The sequence below is a fragment of the Melozone crissalis genome, unplaced genomic scaffold, assembly GCF_028551555.1.
Source record: "Melozone crissalis strain CALT ecotype California unplaced genomic scaffold, PUWL_Pcris_2 ptg000061l_1, whole genome shotgun sequence".
Taxonomy (NCBI): Eukaryota; Metazoa; Chordata; class Aves; order Passeriformes; family Passerellidae; genus Melozone; species Melozone crissalis.
In genome coordinates this window covers 11425251-11448826 of record NW_026535839.1, presented here as the reverse complement: position 1 = coordinate 11448826, position 23576 = coordinate 11425251, and the positions used below count along the sequence as shown (strand labels likewise).

The window sequence follows — 23576 nt, the reverse complement described above, 5'->3', positions numbered from 1 at the left end:
TTTATCTTTATTTTGCTACATTTTTCTTTTTTTTTTCTCATTTGTTTTTGTTTGTTTTTTGGGGGTGTTTGTTTTTGGGGGGGTTAGGATTTTTGTTTTGGTTTTTGGGACTTTTTTCTGATAGGGCATAATTTTAATTAAATGCTAAGCATAATTTGGAGGTACAGCTCCATTCTTCTGTTTTAAAATATTAAAATAATTTCTACTAGCTGGAACTCTGGAAGTGTTCAAGAGGAAGCTCAAGAACCAGGTGGGAGCTGTCCCTGCTTATGGCAGGGATTTTAGGACTGGATGGTCATTAAGATCCATTCTAACCCCTTAAAATTTTGTGATTCTGTGAATCAAAATTAAATCTTTGGACTGCCTACAATATTTCCAATACCTTTGTTATCTCAAAATATCTTCTGCAAAAAGGCAGCAGACTTGTCTTACCTTTTTGCTACAATATGATGTTTCCAGAAGCTGGACAGAAGGTGTTTAAGGACTTTTAATGCACATTCATGTTAAACAAAATATTTTCTGAAAACCTTTTCTCTTTGGGGATTTCAGAAGAGATAAGAAGAATCTGGATTTCTTTTCTGGGGAGAATATATTATTTTGGATGCTCTGCTCTTGATCATGATGCCTGTCAAGGGGGCAGGTGTTTCTGCTTCCATCACATTGGTGCCTCTCTTGGCTTTGCAGCCCTTCACACCAACTGGGGGCTTTTCCAGCCTCAGGGGAGAAAAGGAAATAAACATTATAATGAGATACTCTCTAGGATAAATAGCACCAACAGTATCTCAGAATGGTGTTGCTGTTTGTTAAAATAAATAAGTGAATATGATGTATATTTCTATTAGGATGTCTGAAGTGTCAGTAACTTTCTGTTCTCCAATTAAAAATACAAGTTTTCTTAATTTTGGATATATAGGCATTGCAAAGAGGAAGTAAAACGTAATTTTTATAAGACTTGTTTGAACATGAGAATATCCATCTGTGAAGAAGCATTTCCATTGTGTTAAGTGGGTAATTTTTTTGTGCTGGTGCTCACACCTATAGATGCAATTACTGACTTTTCCTTTGCCAACACTTGCCCAAGCTAATTCACAGTCTGGCATGCAGTTGTTTACTCTTACCCAAGAAATGAGGTTAATTCCATTTCTGTGTCCAGGTTTTCAAGGCTGTTAGTGTACATAGACATGTGTAAGAACCCCTAAGTCTTGTATGCAGGTGGCCAAAGCAAGAAATTTTGGGGAACTTGCAGAAATAAATGCAAATGAAGTAAAACATTATTTCAAACTGAAATCATGTAGCTGTTGCAAAGACTTGAAAAAATTGAATACTGTACAATTATGTAGAATTTTAAGTACAAAGAATTTCTGCATTAACAAGGAATCATTGCCACCCCAATCTGATTATCTGGAAATCCTGGGGCAGGACATGTCTGATCATGGCTCTTTTCTTGCAGTGTCAATATAGATCCAGCATAAGGAAAGGAACTTAAATTCCAGTGTGTCTCTTAAGTGAATTTATTGTTGTTTTAAATTAACAAGGTATTAGCTCTGGCCCAAGATTTGCCCAGATGCTGTTTTCCTTTCTCATGCAAAGAGTTCTTTTGTAAGTTCCAAGGAATAAAGCAGAGAAATGCAACTACTGTTATTTCTAATAACACTGTTTCTGTGAACTGAAGATTCGGACACGAAACAAATCATCCAGCTTTCTCTGCTCAGTTATTCCATTTGGTGAATTGAACACTAAAACCTACCTTCTCACAGGGGTGTTGTGAAGATTAATTAATTAGTTTGTAAAGTGCTTTGATCCCATAAAACACTACACAAGTGCCAAGCATTATTATGAAGAATTATAAAATGCCAGCCCTCATGTGCACCTTGGGATGGCTGGGTTATGGATACAAATCTGCTTTATTTTCTCAGAATCCCATTGTTTCACTTTCCCTACATGGCAGCCCATTCACAAAATGAGCCAGTTTTAGCAAAGATGCAATTTCTGGGAAAAAAAAAGGAGATCATTGACTCTCATAAATATCTCTTTTCAATTACAGACTCATAGATTATTATGCATTTTTCTGTAGGATTTGGAATGGCATCTTTTCACCATTCCTCCTCAGCAGGAGGGAGAGTAGTTGTGTTTTAAATATCTCTCCTATCTGAAAGAAAACAAAGATATCTTTCTATTTCAGTCCCTTTATTAGATTTTAAGTATGGGATAAGTATTCAGAAGGGTCTTTTGCTTTTATTTTTTTTATGAAGTAGCTGTTAAATTAGTATGTGAATAATTAATTCAATTAAGCTTAATTAAAAAAAAGCTTTAAGTCATAGGAATCCTTTCCGTTAAAAGCCCTATTATCCAAAATTATTACATTGCAATGAAGTGAAAAGAATTCTGAGTTTTATTGCCTAACAGACAGACTGTGGCATTTAGTCTTTGTTAGTAAGAAAAACTCCCATCAGCTACAGAACCATGAAATAGTTTAAGTTGCTCCAAGGGTATTGCATATTCCAAAAAACAAATAGGGGTCATCAAACATTGAATCTTAAATTAAAATATAGTAATTTATATAATTTAGAATTACAGCAATCTATCATTTCTCTTCTGCAATGTCTTTGATCATATTTGAGCTGGTGGTTGGTGACCCTGAGAAGGGAGACTTTCCAGTTGGAAGGACATCCATAACATCTCAGAATTCTCTGATCTAGACTCAGCTTGATAGACGCTAAATGTGTGTATACAAACACATGCTTACATATATGATATATATTTCATGAATAAATATATTATATTTTATATGTATAAATTCTACTTGAAATATTGGGGTTTTTTACTAAAATTGGTAAAATGTGAAATGGATATCAGAAGTAGGAGCAGGGTTGGGGTCCTTGCGTATGTAACAAAAATAAAAGTTAGCACACTTTCGAACTAATAATACCTCTTGTGGGTCATAATCACTTTCTAGTTGTTGTGATTACCAGATAAAGCTTTTCTTTCACATTTTAATGTGAGACATTGTAGAATACTATTTATTGAATGGAAGAATATGGGCCTTGAATGGAAGAATTTGTCCCTTCCAAATGTCATATCTGAAGGAGTAAGTACTTGGATTTAGTTTTTATTCTTGTTAAATATCTAGTTTGGGTAACTTTTTCACCCAGAACACATTTCCTTTATGTTTTAATGCATTTTATGGGACGATAATTACTGATTTGTTCACCCAATGTTTTATCCTGCTTCGATATTTAACTTTACAGAATGATAAAATGTTTTCTGAGAGATAAGGATTACCTAAACTCCTCAAGTGTAAGGGGTTTGTTGGGGTCTCTTTTACTTGCATCTCCTGGGTCCATTTCTTTATTTCTCTGAAAATTGAAATTTCTTGTGGTCTGCAGTGTGCAGATTGAAGAGAGCTCTTCTTGGAACTCAGTCCTGCTTAGCAGGAGAGAAACTAGGATAAGTTATAAGAAATTCGGAGGGTTTGTGCTTCCAGATATGTTCTCCAGATTCAGGATGTGTGTGAGCCTTAGCAGAAGAGCACTTTAAAGCTGTGTCTACCCGTGATTTTTAGACTATAATGCAGATATTTCTATTTGCTGCTCAGTGACCAGATATTTTTTCCTCCTCTAAATTTCTTGTGTAAGATGATATTTTTTCTCTTTCTGAATAGTCATTCCTAGAACATTTACTGCATCTGCTAGTCTAGAACTATCTGAGAAGAGAGAGAATAGAAAATGTTTGGAAAACCCTTTTTTAAAACGTACATGAACGTGCCATCTGTACGAGCAGATGGCAAGGATGTCTCAGGGCCAGGAGGAGGCTGTGAGATCACATCCCAAGGAGAGAGCTCCATGAGAAATGTTCCTTGTGTCAGAGCAGAGAGGAGCTCAGCAGTCCTGGGGGCTGCTCCCCAGAAATGGCTGTGCCAGCACAGAAGGGGCTTCAAGGTGGTGCCATCAATGCAGGGAGGGTCCCCAGGGGTTGTGGTCCCTGGACATGATCTTTCCTGGCAGTTGCTCTGAAACGAGCAAATCTTCAGCACCCTGAATTGTTCTCACAGATGGCTGTGAGTCCACATTCAGCATTTCCCAGGGAGGGTTTGCCACAGTGCCTTATCCTGCTCGGCTTCTGAATTGAGAGGTCACCGCTTTCTCCATCTTCATGTGGTGCAGTGGGTCATTTTTGAGAACAGTTTTCTGAAAAAACTGCATCAATTGCAGCATATGGAATACATGCAACATCCTTCAATGGTTTACCTTTATTTTTTGCTTGCTTTTTTTTGTGGCAGGTATCAGCCACCTGTCTTTTCACCATATCATTCATTCTCTAAAAGATGGCTCATGTCTTTTCCCTTTGGTTCTCCCTGTAGAAAGCAGAGGTGTCCATCAGTGCACAAGATGGAAAGCAAGACAAAGCAAGGAGGCAAATGCTGAGTATTCATCCCTCTCTCCTGTTTTTCATTACACACAACAGGAGAGCTTATTTCCTAGTTCCCTCCCAGGGTGTATCTTATTCTTGAAAAACAACTGAGAGTAAAACACTGTGCATCTTTAAACACCAATCTGTGGGCTGCTTCTCCAAGGGGGTCTCCAAAGCACCGACGGTTGGAATGTACAAATGTTCCATTATGGTTATCCTGAAATGCCTTTGAATATTGTTTCACAGCATTAGTGTTGCTGCAGAAATGGCACATAGAGCAGAGAGGAGATGACTTTTGTTGCTGTTGGATTTTTAAAGAGGTGGTAGAGTAGCTATAAGAAAGATATGCCATTAGTCATTGCCATGTAACAGTGCTATGCCTTCCAGAAATGCATTCAAGAGCTGCAATATTTATCTGAAAAAGAATTTTCTAAGGACACTGCTGTGTGTTAAAGAAACATCTACCCAATCTCCCAACCAGAGTAGTTTATTTCTTTTTGAAGAAAGAGATACTGAAAATACACTCAAGATTACTTTTTCATAGCCTTCTGTCTTCATCTTCTAATGCAACTGGTTTTATGTTATAAAGAACTCACACTATCATTTCAAGTAAATGTTTTGCCCATTATTAAATTTGAAGGCTATGGATAAAATCTTGAATGCTGTTGTTCAGGAAGGTATTTTTATTTTGCAGTTACATATGTCTGTAATAATACAAATACAAAAAAAATTAGCCTGGCTTCAGAGGGTCGTAGAGTAATTTCCAGGTGAGTATACTGCAGTATTCAGAATTATGATTTTTTTAAAAGAAATAGATTTTTCAGTTGTTTTTTTTTTTTTTAACTAAGTTACAATCTTAGAAGAAATTGAAATCTGATTGAGGGTATAAAGATCTTTATAGACAAGGATTAGGAGGAAACCTCTCCCCTGCACAGGTGGTTCTGGAGGTTACCACTGATGCTGCAGGTGGGGTCCCACTCATGCAAATCAACTGCAGCTGCACTTTGCCATTTAATTCAAGCCTCCAGTCATCATCTCTTTTCTGCTCCTCTGATTTAACTGAACAGACACAAAGCTTGTATCATGGTGCTCTTTCTTTTTTTATAACTGAACACTTAACAAAACTCTGTAAAAGAGGTTATATGTAGGGATATCTCAGAATCTGATACTGGGGTATTATGGTAAGTGTTTTGGTAGTTTTTTTAGTTTGTTTTATTTGCACTTTTTGGGGTTCTTTTTCTGTGTTAATATTTTGTTTCCATGAGTACTGAAGGTATTTTTCTTGTATTGAAGGAGATAGAGTCCCATTCCAGCTGTCTTATCTGGTCACATCTTCTCTGGTTCACCTCATTTAATTTTCATTAGGGTTCATCTTTCCATTTTATTTCAATATGGCTTTAATTTCAGTACAATCTATATTTATGATTTATAGGATTGCTAAGAAAATTGGCTGTGTCCAGGTTTTAGAAATAGGAGTAAAACTGAAGCAAGGCAATGAAATTGTTAACAGTGGGGAACACTGAACCCCACAGAACTGAAGACAAGTAAAAGAGCATGGAGAGTAGTTATTATTTAATGTCAAGAATGAAAATAAATATTGAATGTTACCTGCCATTACAGATATTACAGAACTTTATCAGTAATTAGTTCAGAGGAAGGTATGGGTTTAACATCAATATAAAGCAATTAGAAAATACATGACCATTAATGCAATGCTCAAACTCTAGATAGGCAGAGGTAGTTAGTACCTACCCATTTGAAAGAAAAAAAGCATTGGTAAACCAGTTTTTTGTACTTGGATGAATTTTTTATTAAGCTATACTTGTCAGTGCAATATGTAGTAAAAACAGGATTTTGTTTTGTTTTGTAAAGTATTTGATCAGCACATGTGATGGTAGATGTGTGATGGCCAAGCTGATAAACCTGGAGAGACTTCTGGGCTGAATATCATTCCTAGAATCATGAATTTCCCACTCCTGCAACATAGGGTGGGAATGCAGCAAATTCAATATTGTGCCCATTGCACAACCCCTAATCTAACCCACTATTTATAGAAGTAAAGAATCCTTGTACTTTGAGACTTAAAATTCTGTTTCAGTTGAGAGAAATGAGCAGGGTATCAGGATTCATTTTTCTTGTTAATTTAGACAGGGGTGAAAAGTGAAAAGTTTTATTCCTCACAGTTATTTGTTTTGCAGCACCCCTTACTAGCCCTGGAAAACATGATGTTCAAAGAGCTTTTTAAAAGACATTGACAGTTCAGGCCTAGTGTGACTCTCTATCTTCTGTTCTGAAAGTGTGATGCCAGTTAGGAGAACAGGGTGTCAGCTCTACATCAGGGGATTGATCAAATAAAAAAGTTTTAGTGAGGATGTTTTGTGCCCAGGAACATGGGAGAGTTTCCATTTAGTTAAACAAGTCCCTCTCAACTCACACAAAGGGTGAGTTTCAGCAAAACCATTTCCCTTCTCTGTTTGAGCATAACTTTTGTGTTATTTTCAATATTGAGTAGTAATGAAAATAGCACCCCTGGCCCTCCCCAAATTTTAATTCATCAAATGTAGTCTTAGCACTGACCAAGTTTTCCTGCTTTCTTATGATTGTTTTGAAAATACATTATCCTCTCTCCTTCTGGCTTTGCTTAGTTTTACTATTCCATCTCTCATCACTGTGCTCATCCATGCTTTCTGTTTAGCAATTTTCTAATGAAAAATCTCTCCAAGCTCTAAAACTTTTGGAAAAGCAGTGTGGTTTTGTAGTCAGTTTTTCATTGAATTACAGACCTTTATTATCCTGAGTTATTGTTTTTCACTAAAATTTAGCATGTGCTCTATTTTTTTTTTCTCCTAATTGTGAAAGGGGGAGTGAAGAGGGCTGCCTTAGATTAATAGCACTGGTTTGTCAGTGCATTTGATGTCATGCTTCTGCTTACCAACTACTCTTTCAAAAGGCATCATTTTCATCCAAATCCAGTGGGACCATTTTTAGAATATTGTTTTGGAGCCGCTGTGATAGCTTCAGTAAATGTGAATTTTAATTTATTTGTCTAATGAAGATGAGGACCTTGGCTAATGACTACATAGTCATAAGTGATGATGCTTTTCCTCCTACTCCCTCACTGCTTAGAGCATGTATTAATTGTGCAGATGGTAGTGGCTTAGCTGTGTGATATCTCCTCCTCTGGTGGCATTTACACTGTGCAGAGAGGGTGTATTGCCATCTCATTATTTAGCAGGGTTTGTGATTCATCATCTGCCTTTTAAACCCAATGCTGTGATCACATCTCGTTGCTAAGAGGCAGAATTTGCACGTGCGCTTTTTTCTTTTAAGTACACCTGTGCCAAGCTTTGCCTGAAACCTCCAAGCAAATCAGAGCCAGGAGCACTGAATTTCCATCTTCATTCCTGCTAACAACATGTGACATTTGCAGTGCCAGCTTTATGTGGGTAACTGTAAGTCATTCCTTATGTGTTCAAGAGATTCTCAGACTCTTCAGCCTGTGAACTTGCCAGAACTTAAGTCAGGATTTCCAGATTTTGAAGTTTCACTAAACGCATTTGTTTTTTTTACTTTCTAGAGCCTAATTTGTATGTGACAGGTAAAAAATAAATACTTTTACTGCTCTATTGTTTTGCTTTTCTTTTCTACTCATGCATATATTTGTTTTTATCGCTTGCAAGAAACAACAGGAGTAATTTAGGCGCAACTAATGAAAAAAGTTCCTTAAAATTTTATTTCTTCTTTGATTTTATCTGTCTTTCATGGCCATTCTGCTCCCCAGATTTTCTATTATTGCTTCTTTCACACAATAGTATTGGCATTTCTGTGTTCAAACATTTTTTGGGTCACAGATTTTTTATGTGTTACTTATGATTTAAAGGCTTGCTTTCTTTTAAGTATCACTGCTGTGTACCTGATCATTGTTTGCAAATACCAGGGCAGTTTGGTTTGGTCTATTTTGCCTGTTTGTTTGGGGTTTTTTTGTTTAGGAAAGATCCTGTGCTGCAAGTGCAATTAAAGAAAGTTTATAATTACTTAGTAAAATCTACAGTTCTTTTTCTAGCAATGAGAGTTGTACCACAGGTGTCTCCTTAGCAAGTACATATTTGCTGTTTGTGGCCATTCGGGGATGAATTCCCCTCCACCTGCACTGCCTGCAGGGTCTGGGGGACAGTGAGCCTTTGGGAGTGACACAAAGTGATGCTGAGAGAGGGGGACTCAGGGCTGCGTCTGGCATGTGTCAAGGTTTCCAAGATATAAACAGAAATGGGAATGAGGAAGTGACCTAAAAAGAAGTAGAATGAACCTGAAGAGAGCCTGGTTTTCCTCCATACAGAGTTGTAGGCTTGACCCAGAGCATGGTTTTTGTTACCTAACCCAGAAAATGCAAAGGCTTTGCATAATATGAGTTTGCTCTCTGAGTCAAGTGCTGGTGTTGTGAACTTAGGAGTGCCTCTGCTATTCCAAGAACAGAGAAATTATTAATACCCTTCTAAGGCACTGCAGTCGTGTTTGGATCTGTTGGTAGAAGCAGCCTTCGAGTAAATGGGAAGCTGAGGCAGATCCACTGCACCACAATCAAACTTGTAATAGTTTCAGCATTAAAAATTTGAGATGGTTACTTTTGAAAATTCTGAAAATTGAAGCCATTTTGAGCAAGCTGGTTATTGCCTCAGCTTCTTTGTCTCCACAAAATATGGATCACAATATAAACAGACTCCCATCTAAATTCCCAAGAATTATTTCTGTAATTCAGTACTGATGTTCATGTCATGATGTTCATGTTCAGTACTGTGGTTTCTCTTCTCTTTTGTCAGCTTGGAGGGGGCAGCAGGAGAAAAACATTTAACCGTAACAGGGGAGTTATTAAACTGCTGAAATTGTTCACTAAATTTCTGGTCTATGGTTAGATACCTGAGAGAGATTTTGCAGTCACTGGCTCTAGCATTAGATTAAATGAACATGGGTAATTCATGACAGTAGTAATGAGTTCTGGCCAATGCTTGAAATATCTGAAATTAAATTTGTATCAAAAATACGGATATGTTGTGACAATTAAAGAACCCTGAATGAACCCAACAAAACCCAAACAGATGGATGTTTCTCCTAACACAGCATTTAACTGCGTACTTGAGAAGGTGTACTGGGAAATGAGAAAAATGCTAGGCTGGCTTATAGAGAATTGTCTTACCCATTTAAAACATGTCACAGATAATTTTCATATTTCACCCCATGTTTGTCTCTGGGGAAACCTGCTTGCCCATGGAAGTGTGCCTGTTTTGTTACACGGTGTCCTCTCCTTCTGACCTCATATTGCAGGCAGCACCAACTTGAGTCCCCGTGCCTGCTCAGACTTTGCTGCTAAGTAGTTATTTTTTAAAAATCGCTTTCAGCATGTTTCCCATGAGCACTCTGCTTCATGGAGGGAGTGTTGGTTTTCTTACTGTGCTGGTGTTATCCTTGTACACTAAAATAGTTAAAAGGTCTTGCCAGGTGGGCAATGGTGACTTTTGACCATGCTGAGTGACAGCAGTGCTGACATATCCGTGGTTCTGTGGGTTTGGCTGATGGCTGTGGGTTGGTCACTGCTCACATGCCTGGCTCAGGAGTGATGAGGATGAGCAGAGGGGACACAGCAGCCACCAACCCCTGTGCTGAACCTCGGGGATGGCTCTGTGCTCAACCTGCTGTGCTTTTGCTTTGTGCCAGGGTTTGCAGTCACCTCAAAGCACCTGTGCATTTAATCAAGTAAATGCTTCCCAAGGCTCTGAATTTGATTTACTGAGTTGCAGCATGTGTTGTCCTATTGTTGATGTATAAAAGACTTTTAAGTAAAGCATAATTTTAGAGATTGGTTAAAAAAAAAAAAGAAAGAAAGAAAAAGGTGTACTTTCTACAGCCATATGATCACTTTAAAAGTTTCCTGAATTGAAGGAATGGGTCCTGGACAGATCTGACATATCTGAGATAAACATTTAATTTCTCAGCACATGTATGTTTGCTGTGTTGGGTAGGATTGACATTTTCCATCTGACTTTTCATCTACCTCAAATGTGAACTAGTTTTAAATTGTTTCTTGGAGAAAAGAAGGTTCATGTATAGACAAGGTAACAGAAAAAGCAATGGGGGACATATTTTCTAAATTAAATTAAAAAAGTGCACACCACAAAGAAATCCTTCATATGTAGCCCATGTATTGATTCAACTTTCAGTGCAGTGTGAAGCATTAAAATGCAGCTCTGGCTGCACAGAATGTTAAAAGGGATCCCCACTGTCTGCATAAGTCTATGGGAAGCCAAGACCTGATTAAACTCTGATTAGAATCAGTTGAACTCAGACTCTCTTTGAGACTGAGGATGTCAAAGAGAGCCTGAGTTGAACTGATTCTAATCTGCCTCAGGTCACACCCTCTCTGCTAATGGGATTGTGAACAGCATCATCCTGGGCTGGTTGCAGGTCAGAGTCACGTCTCTCCCACATCTAATGGCTTTATTGATCATAAATGCAAATAACTTTGACTGCAGAAACTGATGGATCTAGCTAGCTTTAGAATGGACAAGAAGGGACCTTGGTAAGATTTCTGAAGCTTGTCTTAAGGGAATGCAGATTTAATTTATTTAAGAGCATTTCTTGCAGGAAAATGTAATGAAGAGGAAACTCATTGTGTGTGTGTTTGGGTTTGGTTTTTTTGGTTTTTTTTTGCAATGTATGGATTAGTGTTCTGGCCACTGAGATATACTTAGGGAGAATTTTCAAAGGTTTAATTTTGTAAACAGGACAGAAGCAACTGAATATTCCCTATCCAGATTTTCTATTTAGATTTCCAGCATTCAGTGTGTCACACAGCTTATCAAGCTTTCAGCTCTTGCCAGTATGATGCAGCTGATATGTCAGAAGTGTTTTGGGTGGTTTTCCTGTTTCTGTTTGGAAGAAAGAGACAAATGTTCTGAAATTAGGATGAGGAACAGAAAGGTTGTGACTGAGCATCCTAATTTTGGCACAGGAGGAGATGTAGCCCTTGGGAGCTGGATTCCAGAAGGATGGCTGGAGTTAACTTTGATGCCTTGTTAATTTTAGTCATTAGGTTTGACTCATTGTTATGCTTCTCTCACACATCCAATAAACTCTTAGCTAAAGCTGAGTTGAATTGATGTAGATACAGATTTTGGAATGTTCAAGAAGGACATGGCCTCCCATTCTCAAAATAATATTCCTGCTGCTTTAATAGTATATTAAAGCAATAAGAGTATTTGGTGTTCCAAATGGATCAGATATGAAATGTGCAATACAAGTCTAACAAAATAGATGGGGAGAGTGCTGAGGCCAGATATGACATCTGGAATGTGATAGAAGGCAATTCTAAGTAATTTATTTTTTCATTGTCAATATAAAAAAGAATTGTACTGGCTTGGGCATGTCAGTAGACCTATCTGTCAGAAGAGAGAAAAGAGAGGAAGTAGGATCAGAAGTAGCTGCAAAATGGATTTTCCCCACAGATCTCCACTTGCAGATTAGCCTGAGCAGGAAAAATAGCCATGTTTAAGAATAAAATGAGCAGAATGAGCTTGTTCATATTTTGCTCGTGTCAGACCTATCCTAAAGCATTTATATGAATAAGGAGGATCTTCTTTTCCCAGCTCCCCATTACAGCATTTTATATAAAAATCATCTGTAGATGTTTTTCTTGTCTTTTTCTTTTCCCCTCTCTACAGGAGCCTTACCTAAAGTCACTTGATGATAATAGAAATTTGTAATTTGAAACTTATTTGCTGTGAATTAGGCCTAAAAATATCTCCTAAATCTTTATTCATTTCCTCAATTAAGTACTGTTCACATGGGAGTAGTTGTTGAGCTGAGGTATATAACTACAATGCAAACAGGTGATTTGTTCAAGTCACCTTAAACAGCCTCAGATCCAGCTGATAACTGGGCAGGATAATTGATAACTGACAATTGTCCCACTGGCACTCTGGACACACTGGGCTCAAGTGAAGGGTGAGGATCTGTAGCTTTATATCCCCAGGAGTTAATTCTTGGTGTGCCCATAGAGGATGATATATGCAATATGTCTCTTTCATCTGTGCTAAAGCAAATATAGGTAATAATTTAATACAAATCGAATAAATTGTAGCCATTTTTAAGAATTCTAGTTGTCATTTTAAGTAAGTGATTTCTATAAATTCAAAATGTTGTTCTGGAATACTAACTGTCTGTATTTGTACTGTCCATGTCTGTCAGATCTTATTTATTCCCTGCAGGATTTGGTGTCCTGTTTGGTATACGTGGATATCTGCTTAGGTAATTTGCAGGATTAAATATAGGCACTGAACCTTTAATTGATAAGTAATGCATATTTTTTAAAATATTAATTAAGAGTATATTCTACAGAATAAATGATGTGATATCCTTGATGCAACCAAAACAAATCTTCTGGAAACAAAAGCATCACTTAAAGCAAAATGAGGCAATTCAAAAGCAATTAGCAGCAGAGTTGCTTGTCCTTTTTTGTTCTCTAATACTGCCTCTCCCCACTTAGCAGTGCAGTGTAGATCATGGCAAGCAGGTGAGGAGGAGCAAAAGTGAGAAAAGTAGTTGAAAGTAGTCTGTAATTAGCCACATTGGACTGAAAGATTTGAATCCTAATTGAGGTTCTGACACTGAAAGTGTTCATTCTGTCTTAAAAACGTCTTCATCCTGCCCCTCTGCAGTTTTGTGAGATGTCAGTGTCTGATGCCTGTAATGCACTGAGACCCTTGGATCCACAGCTCTTGCAGTCCTGAACTTGTGAAGTACTGCCTATATGGTGCAGCCTTAATATTAACACCAATCTCAAAAGTTAAATTTTATTATACATGTATTTTTTGGCTTTTGGTTGTTTTTTTTTCCCATATTCTTGGTATCTAACTACCTGGAATGCTGTTGACCACTAAATTTCTCCCTGTTCTAGGGAAAAATGCTCTCATTCCTAAGTGAGAAGCTGACACTATTCAGTGATCACTACTCTATGGACATAACAGTTGCTGCAAAAGAACCATTCAGAGCTTCCCCCAAGGGCTTCTCTGTAATTTTACAGGGCCTCTTTTAATTCTGTGTGATGTTCCAGGTCGTTATGTATTATGTCAGTTGTACCACTCCAATATCTGGAAATAGGCCCTTGGTGCTGCCGTGCAGACACTCCTAAGGGCATGAATTAAACACAGTTTTAAAAACTGCCCAATGGTCTCTGTGTGCAGTGTGTGTGATCTGCTGACATCAGAGCTGTGGGGAAAAAAAGAATAATCCAGTCCAATTATCCTTATTACATTTTTGCAGTCATATAATGGTAACTTTTTTGCAATAAAAACAAAACCTAAAATCACTTGGGATAAAATGATAGGTTTGTTGGCAGCAGTTGTATTGTTTATTTTAACAGCTACAGGAATCAGTAAATCAAATGATGTAAAAAATTAGATAAAAACAGTGGTACAAAGTTGAATTCTTAGGAATGCAATTATAGATTGGTGCTAGGTATTAATTGGGGTCTCGTGACATTAATATTGTGGTCAGCTTCTGTTCTCTGTCTTAAATCTAAAAATTGACTTAGGTGATGCAGTAGTGAAGTAAAGTTCAGGAATTATTAGTACTAAAGATTTGTATAAAATCAGGGATAAAAACTTGGTGAGATACTTCCCAATCATGGTCACACAATCCTTATTACCCTGTTTGGCAGGGATAGAAAATGGTATTTGGCTGCAAAAAAAGGAAAATACAGCCGCAGAGATAAGCCCTAAAAGTCAGAAAGAACCTTCATCAAGTATAATTAAGGAGCATATGTTATTTACATTGTTGTGTATATATGTGTGTGTGTGAATGTATTTGTGTTACTTGTCACTCATAATGAATAAGAATATAAAATGTAATGAATAGTGTTTACTGATATGGCTGCACAGTTTATTGAATTGTTCTGTGTGTTTCAAAGCTATTTTTGTTTTCTTCCCTTTAAAAAGATGCTTTCATGTACTTTGAGACCCACTGTATATAGGAAGAAAGATACTTTTAAGTATTTCAAATCAGGGTTTCATTTTCCTTTGAGTTAAGTCCTGAAAGACATGGCTTTTAAAGTATCAAGTCACAAATTGGTAACTGCAAGGCAGCAGGCTCACACATAATGATGTAGTTGTAGATCTGCTTGGAGGAGGATTTTTCCCTTACTCATTCTCTATTGTGGTGAGCAAATCATAGTTGTGTGTACCATGTCACTCTGACATGCTGCTGAAATAGTTTCTGATGCATTTCAGGGAAGGTCAGATTGTCTATAGACAGAAAATAGAAGAAAATATTAAGAAAAGGTGAGCAAACACTTCATTACTAGCTCTGGTGAAGTTCTTTCAAAGCAGAGAAGAGGAAATGTTTGTAAGCTTTCCTTTTTTGCTAGAAATGCAAAGGTAGATAGTAGATTGTCTAATAGGGGAAGAAGCATAGAAAGTAAATTGTCTAATTGCAATCATACACAGAGGCAGTGCAAGTCTTTGCATTCCAGTCTGTGTTGGATAAAAATTTCTAATAAAAATTAGGTTAGGTAGTGATAACCTGTGTCTGCTATTCTACTGTGCTTCTTGCAGCTCACCTTCATGCTGACTCTGAACTGTCTCCCTGTTGGATTGTTTTTAAAGTGTGACACCTGTTTTAGGACAGGGAGAGGTCTTTTTTCTTTTGTTTCAGTGTTTTGTAAGAAAACACTGGGTTACTGGGTTATTGTATGGGTTATTGCATGGGTTACTGCTTTATTGTAAAGGTGTTGAAAGAAACCTAATAATTTCTGGTCTGTGCCATAGGGGATTTTTCTGATTTTCCCTCCTTTTTGGATCTGGGAGTGATTCTGCTTATTAAGACTACTTGCATTTATGATTTCTATTGACATTTTCCTGTGGGAAATAAGCTGTCTGACTCACAAAAGCCCAAGGAATGGGAGTTTTGAGCTCTTATCCTACTATTTCTGTAATTACTAAATAAGCTGCAATCATAAAACTTCTCACTGAATATTGTTTTTACTTTCTACTTGAGTTAAAAACTAATCTGAACTTTTTTTCCTCCGGAACAGTAACAACACCTTCCACTCAGTTTCCTGGAATCTGATACATGAAATACATCTGATAAATCAAATACGCAGAAACCATGGGTTAAGAACTCAATCAAGGGGCTGCAGTTTCTGTGTGAGCTCATTTTCCAGAGCACAAGCTCCTCACTAACAGAGGGAGGTGCAGGTTGTGTCAGCAATAAATATTGTTAGTATAGAGTACATTTACAGTGCAATGTACTTGTTAGAGATAAGCACGTTATTTTAGGTGGTGAGAACTGATTAAAAACCCACTAAATTCATGTGTCCCCTTGAAAAGTTCTAGCTCTCTTCCCTAGTTTGAGAGTCTGTATTTGATGTGGTGTAATATCAGAACAACTGGTTTAAAAATGTTTTGTATATAACATTTATTTTATGCAGTGTGACTTGGATGGTAATGATATAAATTTTTAAGAGAAAGAAAGTGAAATAATGCACTTTTTATTTCAATGCTGGCATTGAGTGAAGTAGACATGTCATTTTCCCAACCAGAATAAGAAATATTTTTTGTGAAATATTTTAAGACTTTCACATTTTCAGTGATTGTTAGTAAAGCAAAAGGGCTACAATCTCTGGATAATGGAGGAGATGTAGTAACTCTTTATTCCAAGGTTGCTTGTTTCATGCTACTGATCATGCTCATGTTGTTTCATTTTCTGTAAGTCCTGTAGTACTTTAGCATAACTCCCTTTTATTTATTTCTTTTGAAAGGGAGAAGTGAAGTGAATGCTGAAAGACAAGGATACATTTCTCTGTGATAAAATATTAAAATTATCAAGTGCTCCTCTGAGCTTTTCTGCCATTTTATGTAGGTGTTATTTGCTGGAGAAGAACCTCTTACTTCAGAGAAAGGTTTGAATGAATTCAGTCGAAAGCTGAGGTTATTGTAGCAGATGATTTTACTACTTTGTGATGTGTGCTTTTTGCAAGGATTTAAATTATGACGTTGCTATGGCTGAATTTTGGACACAGTGACAGGATAGTAGGAAATGCTATCTCACTTGAAGAACAATTTATAGAGCTACATATATAGCATATAGCAGAAGATGGAAAGGAACCCTGCAGCAAAATTCTGATTCTTCTGTGACAGAATTCTTTTACCATGAAATAAGAGCCCAATTCTCTGGTTTTCCAGGACTCTTCCCTTCTGGCATGCAGATGGCACAATAGGCTGTACTTCAGCAGGGCAATGCAGAACATCTTCCCAAGAAAGATCAGAGGCACATAGATTTTAGGTTCCTTTAAAAATCCGATCTGCTTCTTTTACCAATAATTGCAGCAACAACAAAACTCAATGAGGTCAAAGTTTCTGTGTGGATTCTGACTCTGTGTTTTATTAGCTGCAAAAGTTTTCTCCTCTATTGTATTACATTTAGATAATGCTTTAGTGTAATATCCTTCGTATTCTTAACTATTATGGTTATGCCTTTCAGCTTTGACAAATAAGTGCTCTCAGAGAACACCTTACTGTCTAAGGATTGCACACTGCAGAATCAAGGGGGAAATATCTACATGTCATTACTTCCAGATGGAGTAAGAAAAGTGAGCTGTTGGCACTTAGGTTGGAATACTCAGGAAATGTTGAGGAGTAGTGAGAAGAGAGCACATTACAGGTTCTGGGTAGCATGTGTATATTGTTTCATCTCAAATAGAGACATCAACATCAATAGAAAAGCTGTTCTTTTCCTATAAAACTACACAGGCTCTATATGCTCTTTACAGTTGAAAGTTTATAGCTGATTAATAGTTGAAAAATTCAGTAGCTGAATTTAATGTTGATTTAATGTTGAATTTTTAGAAACATTTTTGTTTCGAGTTTTCTACAGCCAACTCTTTACCTATGATCACACAAGGGAGGCTTTTATTTTCTATGAATAAACAGGAAAAATATTCTGTGAACTCTCTAATTAGCAATAAATTTATTTTATTTAAAAATAGATCTGTTATTATGTGTGTTAACCTTGACACATGTTTAAATCCAATGTTATCACCCAGGACAGAGGTTTATCCCCCTGATGTTTTGTTCCCAGAATTTCCAGGTATTTAAAATTGGTTCTGCTGGCTGCTGCTGTCACAGGTATTTCCAGCTGTCATGCACGAGGACTTTTTCCAAGAAGCAAAGGTGAACAGTGGGTTTAGCTGCAGTAAATTATTTCAGCAACTAATTTAGAGAGTTCCTGACTCTCTTTCACCACACACAGAGAATTCTTATAAAATCCTCAATAAAGAGATTGAGTCTCTTGTCCCTGTGAGCCGTTTGGATTGCTCCTGGTGCTGGTGATGGGTAGCAGTCAGCTTGCAGCTACACAAAGCTGAAGCAGAATTTCACTCTGCTTTCAACAGGATATATGTGCATACATTTAGAGAAAGAATTAGTTTTTGTGTTTTCCTCCTGGGCTTCAGCTCTTGAAGTCCATAGGATCATGGTCTGTTGGAGCTAGAACAGGAGAGGAGGGTGACAGAGTTCTTGTACTAGCACTCTACTCAGGAGAGCTATCTGAAATTGTCACCCTCTTGCTCATCATTCCTGTGTGTCTGTAAACCTGTAATTACAGGTCAGGGCTGCTCCCAGGGCAGAGATGAGTTTCTCTTACTGCTTTTTCTCCACAGTTTTGCAAAGCCATTGCAGCTCCAAGAGGGAATTGGATTCTGTCCATCTCCACACGGCATTAGCATTGCTCTCCTGTCTTCCTGTGCTCTTTTTCCTTCACTAGTGATGTCAGAACTGTTTAAGTTGCTATTTTGGATTTCAAATCATATTTAGACTTGTCAGAAAAGCCAAATTTATAGGATTTTGAAAAAGTGTTCCCTGCATAGAACTGCAAAATAAGACCTACTGGCACTTCTGGGATAGTATTATAATAGGGGAATTATTTTCTGCCTCACTTCAAGTTTGCAAGTGTTTAAAAAAAGTTCTTTATGGCCTTCACATTTGGCCTCTTAAAGTAGTGAAAATTTCCAACTCTTATTTGAATCACAAACCCTCCAAAGATATGGAGGTGAGCAGATTTTCAGTTTTCTCAGAGTTTTTCTGAATTATTTTGAATTATTGACAGCAAACCTTACTTTCCCTGCAAGTCAGTTGTGGTGCAGATTTTTTGCAGTGAAGCTGTGCTTGTTTTAACACAAGAAGTTTTCTCTAGGTCTACTTCATAATACTTTGCTTAGTCAGTTTAGTGGTGCTACAGGGTTTGCTTTTTTTATTTTGTGCTTCATAATCAGTCTATATTCAAAATATGGTGCATAAAAGAGGAATATGAAAAAACTAATTTCCATTGTTAGGAATCATAAAATATCACAAGGTTCCTCTTTCTTTAGGAACAGATGAAAAGATGAGTGTATGAGAGAGAGTTCTGTGATGTGTTTCATTTCATGTGGTGCCTCTGAGTCCTGGTATTGTGTATCATCCCCAATGACTGCAGTGCCTTGAGTCACTGTGTTGTTTTTTAAAAAGCTTTCACTTTTTCACTGTTTGTTCTCAAGGTTACATTATGCAAAACACAATGTTATATTTTTTGCACTAGTACAAGCTGTATAAAAATATTTTTAATCCTGCTGTGAAAATTGAAGCAGCTCTGCTCTGGGAGAGAGGCTTTGGGCCTGTTTCAAGCATTCCCAAGTGTTCTAAAATGAACTTCTGTTTCTTCCTCTATCTGAAAAGGTGTGGGTCATGTCTCTTGCCTTTAAAAGTATTCCAAGGTGGTAATTCTTGCACTTTGTTGCTTTGGTAAATTGATTTATCTAATCACCATGAATTGGGAACCACTAACAATTATCCAAAGGTAGTTTTGCTGTTTAATTAATTATGAAGATGAAAGATAACTTTTTCTACTTTACTATTAATGTGAGAAGCCAGACTAAAAATATGAGGGAGGTAAGAGGAGAGGACAGACTACTGATTTTATTTCAATGGATTTGCATTATGGATAGGAAGGAACAAGCAACTTGAATTTAATACATTATTCAAAACTTCTGGTTTTGACTTGATTAGATCCCTGCTCTGAAAATCATTTTCCTTACCATGCCACTTTTTCCCCCTTTACTTTCTAGTGAGGTGCAGGGCATTGTGTCCTTTAAAAATTTCCTGAGGTTCCCTGCAGAGCTTTTGTCCCAGCTGTCTGCAACCTTTGGCCCCTCTTGGTTTTTGCACCAGAAGTCCTCTGGAAATGTGTGAGAACTGTGAGTTCTCCACTCCATCAGTGGGTGCAGACAGTGTGCAGAGGGCAGCACGGGCTGGGGTTGTCTCTGTGTGGAAGCCTTGGATCTGGTAGACTCTGGGAGGAAGTGTTTAGTGCAGAGAAAGCTCTGAGAAACTTAGTAGTCAACCAGGTTAGCTTTTACCATAACTCTTTTGTGCATTTAAACCTTGGCTGTAAGTCTATGCTCTGCCTTTTCCTCTGTGAACTACTGAAACTCCTGACTATAATATACAGGTGAGTGTGGAAGTACTGAGGAAATCAAAACAAAAAACTTCCCCACAAAGAACCCAAACAAAAAAACATGAGCTGTATTTTTTTTTCTGGTCTCACTATAACTTTCTTGAAGTTTGCTCCAAAATAATCAGTCTTATATTGATACTATAACAGGGTAATTTCTTTGATTTTTCTTTAAATTTAAAAATAAGGAACCAACTATTAACTGCTAAGAGGTTTTTTTACCAATATGTGTTGCTGCTTGCTCCATTTGCATTTGATGTCAACACACATGTGTGATTTTGTTAAAATCTGAAATGCTTTCACTGAGAGGCACCAAAGGAGCCTTTTTCCCTGTGCTTTTGTCGCACTCCAAAAAACTTTCTTGTGAAGCATCTCTGGTAACACACACTGATTAAAAACATTATATTGTCCAAAGCAAGCCTATGAGTTACACCTACATGGAGTGAACAAAGGACATGCTGCCAAAAGATGTTTGTTTTCTCTAAGAGACCAATAAGATAGGATAGTAAACATACTTATGAAGATTGTTAATTTCTGCCTTGCAGGAATGATTGCTACAGTCAATTTTGAGTGAATTTTGACTAGACAACTGTAATTTTCTGCCACTAATGAACACTTTTTGGGTATTCAAGGAGAAAGAATAGAATCTGTCAAACGAAAGAGTTCACTGAAGTTTTTTTACCAGAATAAAGAATATACAAAAGGTTTTTGAACTCATATTGAACATTGTAAATATCTACTATGAAAGGCCAGTAGTAAACTGCATAGATGACACAGGATTTTGAGAAGAGAACTGTTGGTCACCCAGTCTCTCATTAATTCCTTGGAAAAGACAATTATCCTGTAATGTCTTAGTGCATGCATGTGCTGCAGGCACTCCATCTGGTCCACCTTGGGTCCCATTGTGGAGATCACCATCTTGGATTTTGCAATTTGAGCTCATTCCTTTGGTCAGCCTTGCAGCTTGAAGAAAGCTTGTACAAATGGCTGCTCATTATTCTCATTGTGTGGAAGCAGCTTCCCCAGGTGCTTTGGCCAACCAGCTGTGCTTAGCACACAGCAGAAAACCCCTGTGCTGAGGGGAGCTGTGCTGGGAGGGGAAGCACTGGTTACCAGCCAGCAGCAGACATGGCACCCAGGCAAATCCAGGCTGAGCATCAGCCATGCAGAAATACAGATTCTTCTTTCCGCACAGTGTGATGGAGGAAAGACTGGTACAAAGCACGTTAACAAACTCTTCTCCTTCCTTCCCAGAATTACCACAACAGCTGCCTGCATGATGGACCTGCGGAGATATCCGCTGGATGAGCAGAACTGCACGCTGGAGATTGAAAGCTGTAAGTACTTCTGCAAATCCTACTTATTCTCTGCTCAACTGCTCTGGAGTTTTTATTTCTGTTGAGTTCTGTTTTTTTCATGTTTTGTATTCAGGTTTTTTTTTTGTTTTTTTTTTTTACATGCTACTAACCCAGTTGTCTTTCTGTCTGATGATGTTTAGATCCTTGTAAACACAAGCAAAAAAATAGCTTTCCAGATGGATTAGTAATTTGTGGCACAAGGATTAGCAGAAGTTATTCTGTGTTTTTATAGACAATTTACAGCTTTAAAAGTCTCATTCAAATGCCTTGTTGGAGTTCATGTGAGGAGCACAAGGATTATCATCAGTTCTTTATCCTCCTTTACTCCTGAACTGTGTGGCAGCTTGTTTCCATTTATAAGTGAAGGCAAGAGGTTACAATTGTCCTTGAAATAGGTGTTCTGTGGGTTTTTATCCTAACCACTGTGCTCTAGTTAAACTTTCAAAGCATGTAAACAGTCTGTTTATATACATTGATTTAATGGCTGGTGTCTATTGAATGTATATAGATAAAACTTGTGAAGTAAAATCTCTCTTCTCTGAAAAAGATTCATGATCACTTTTATAATGACAATATTACCAGAATGTTATTTAACACTCTAATTAAGATTATATAAAAACTTTCAAGACTAATGTAACATTTTAATATACAGCACACAAGTATGTGTATTTTTAAAATAATTTCTGTATTATGAAATATGTGGGATTTCTGTGCTCAATTTCTGCTACTGTCTGGTAAGAACTCGCTACAGCTGAACTTCTGTTTGAGAATGAATTTAAGAATATGTTTTACATTTGTGTCCAAATTTCATTCATCTTATTGGAATTTACAGATATGCAAAAATTCTTGTGACACCGTTGCCTGAAATAATTTCCATGCATAAGTAAGCAGAGTTGAGACTATCTTTAGAATTCTGTGTACTGATATTCACAAGCAGCAAATACAGTGGTGGACTTGGCACTGAGAGTGGATAAAATCTAGTTTGTTTGGGGTTTTTTGTAGTTCTGTGTACAATTTCCATTGATAGCATTTGATTCAGGATCTCATACCTGTAACCAGAATATAGGTACTATATATATATATATATATATTAGGTTGATTATAATGTGTGACAAAACTCTTGGCATAATTCAGGCTTACAGAGATTTTTATTGAGAGAATTTTTGCTGTGACCGTGTCTTTTAATTGTTCTTGCAGCAAGGACCTGGTATTTTTCTCTTTTCCAATTGTGTGTGTATGGTGGGAAGCTGGAGAGTCAGAAGAAATACTTTCTCTCTGTTGGCAGCATTGTTTAAATGGCCAGCAAGGTCTTGCCATCTCTCTGCATTGCTGAGATGACTAAGTCTTATTGGGATTCACGAAGTAGATATCCCTCCTCTCATCTTTTCACAATCTGCTCTGGAAAATATTCCCAGGAAATACCTGTCAGGTCAGTCCTTGAGCAAAGCAGAAAATTGTGTCTCTGCTTTTCAATGAGAGCTCTTGTTCTCATTCAGACTTAGAATGTGGGACTTGTCAATTGAAATTTCTCTTTTATCTGATTTAGAGTAGAGGTTTGATGCAGATCACTTATCTTTCTAGAAACAATCCTAAAAACTGAGGTATTGAGTGCCTCAAAGTTGTTGCTCCACTCAGTATGAAAACTTAATGCTCATCATAGGATAGATAGGGTAGAAACTGAGTTTACCATAGAAGTTGGGATGCCTGGAGCAGAGGTCATTTGGGGATTTGTGAGCTCTGTTGCAGCACCACAAAGATAAAATGGATTTAAATGAGGATACTAAGTGTAGCCAGCCTGTCTGTCATTGCAATGATGAAGTCCACTAAAGAATGTGGATAAAGTAACACTGAACTATGTTTTGAAGCACTGTCAGACTGCTTTAGGAAATGATTGTTCTTCATAAACACCATTTTGTCCTGCTGAAAACCTGTGTGTCTACTCCTCATGAATCACTTAAGGCAAGAGTGCTGGTAGGTAGATGGGCAGGGTGAGTAAGATTGAAAGTGACCGTCCAAGTTAGTAAATGCAAGTGCTGAAGTCATAATCACTTGTAAAAAGTGCTTAAGCTGCATGCCTGAAGAAGGTTGGTTTCTTGCTCCTGTGATCCTCTTAGATGGCTGTTTCACCACTGCTTTCTTGTAGTAGTTCGATATTCTGTGAATTCCTACCCCAGGTCTTTTCATGCCTATGAAGGCATGGAATTAATATTCATTGCTTGGGCCTACAATTTTTTTTTTTAATTCAGTGTCTTCTCTGACCCTACTGGGACCTTCATA

The 23576-nt window shown here is 37.4% G+C and overlaps 1 protein-coding gene across 4 annotated transcripts in view; it reads left to right on the top strand.

The window, feature by feature from the left end:
* GABRB2 (gamma-aminobutyric acid type A receptor subunit beta2) overlaps positions 1-23576 on the top strand; it is a 135565-nt gene that overhangs the window by 51426 nt on the left and 60563 nt on the right. For all 4 annotated transcript variants that reach the window (XM_054288248.1, XM_054288247.1, XM_054288246.1 and 1 more), the window contains one exon: positions 21196-21278. In XM_054288248.1, coding sequence (XP_054144223.1) covers positions 21196-21278 — 83 coding nt within the window. The remainder of the gene's footprint in view (positions 1-21195; positions 21279-23576) is intronic.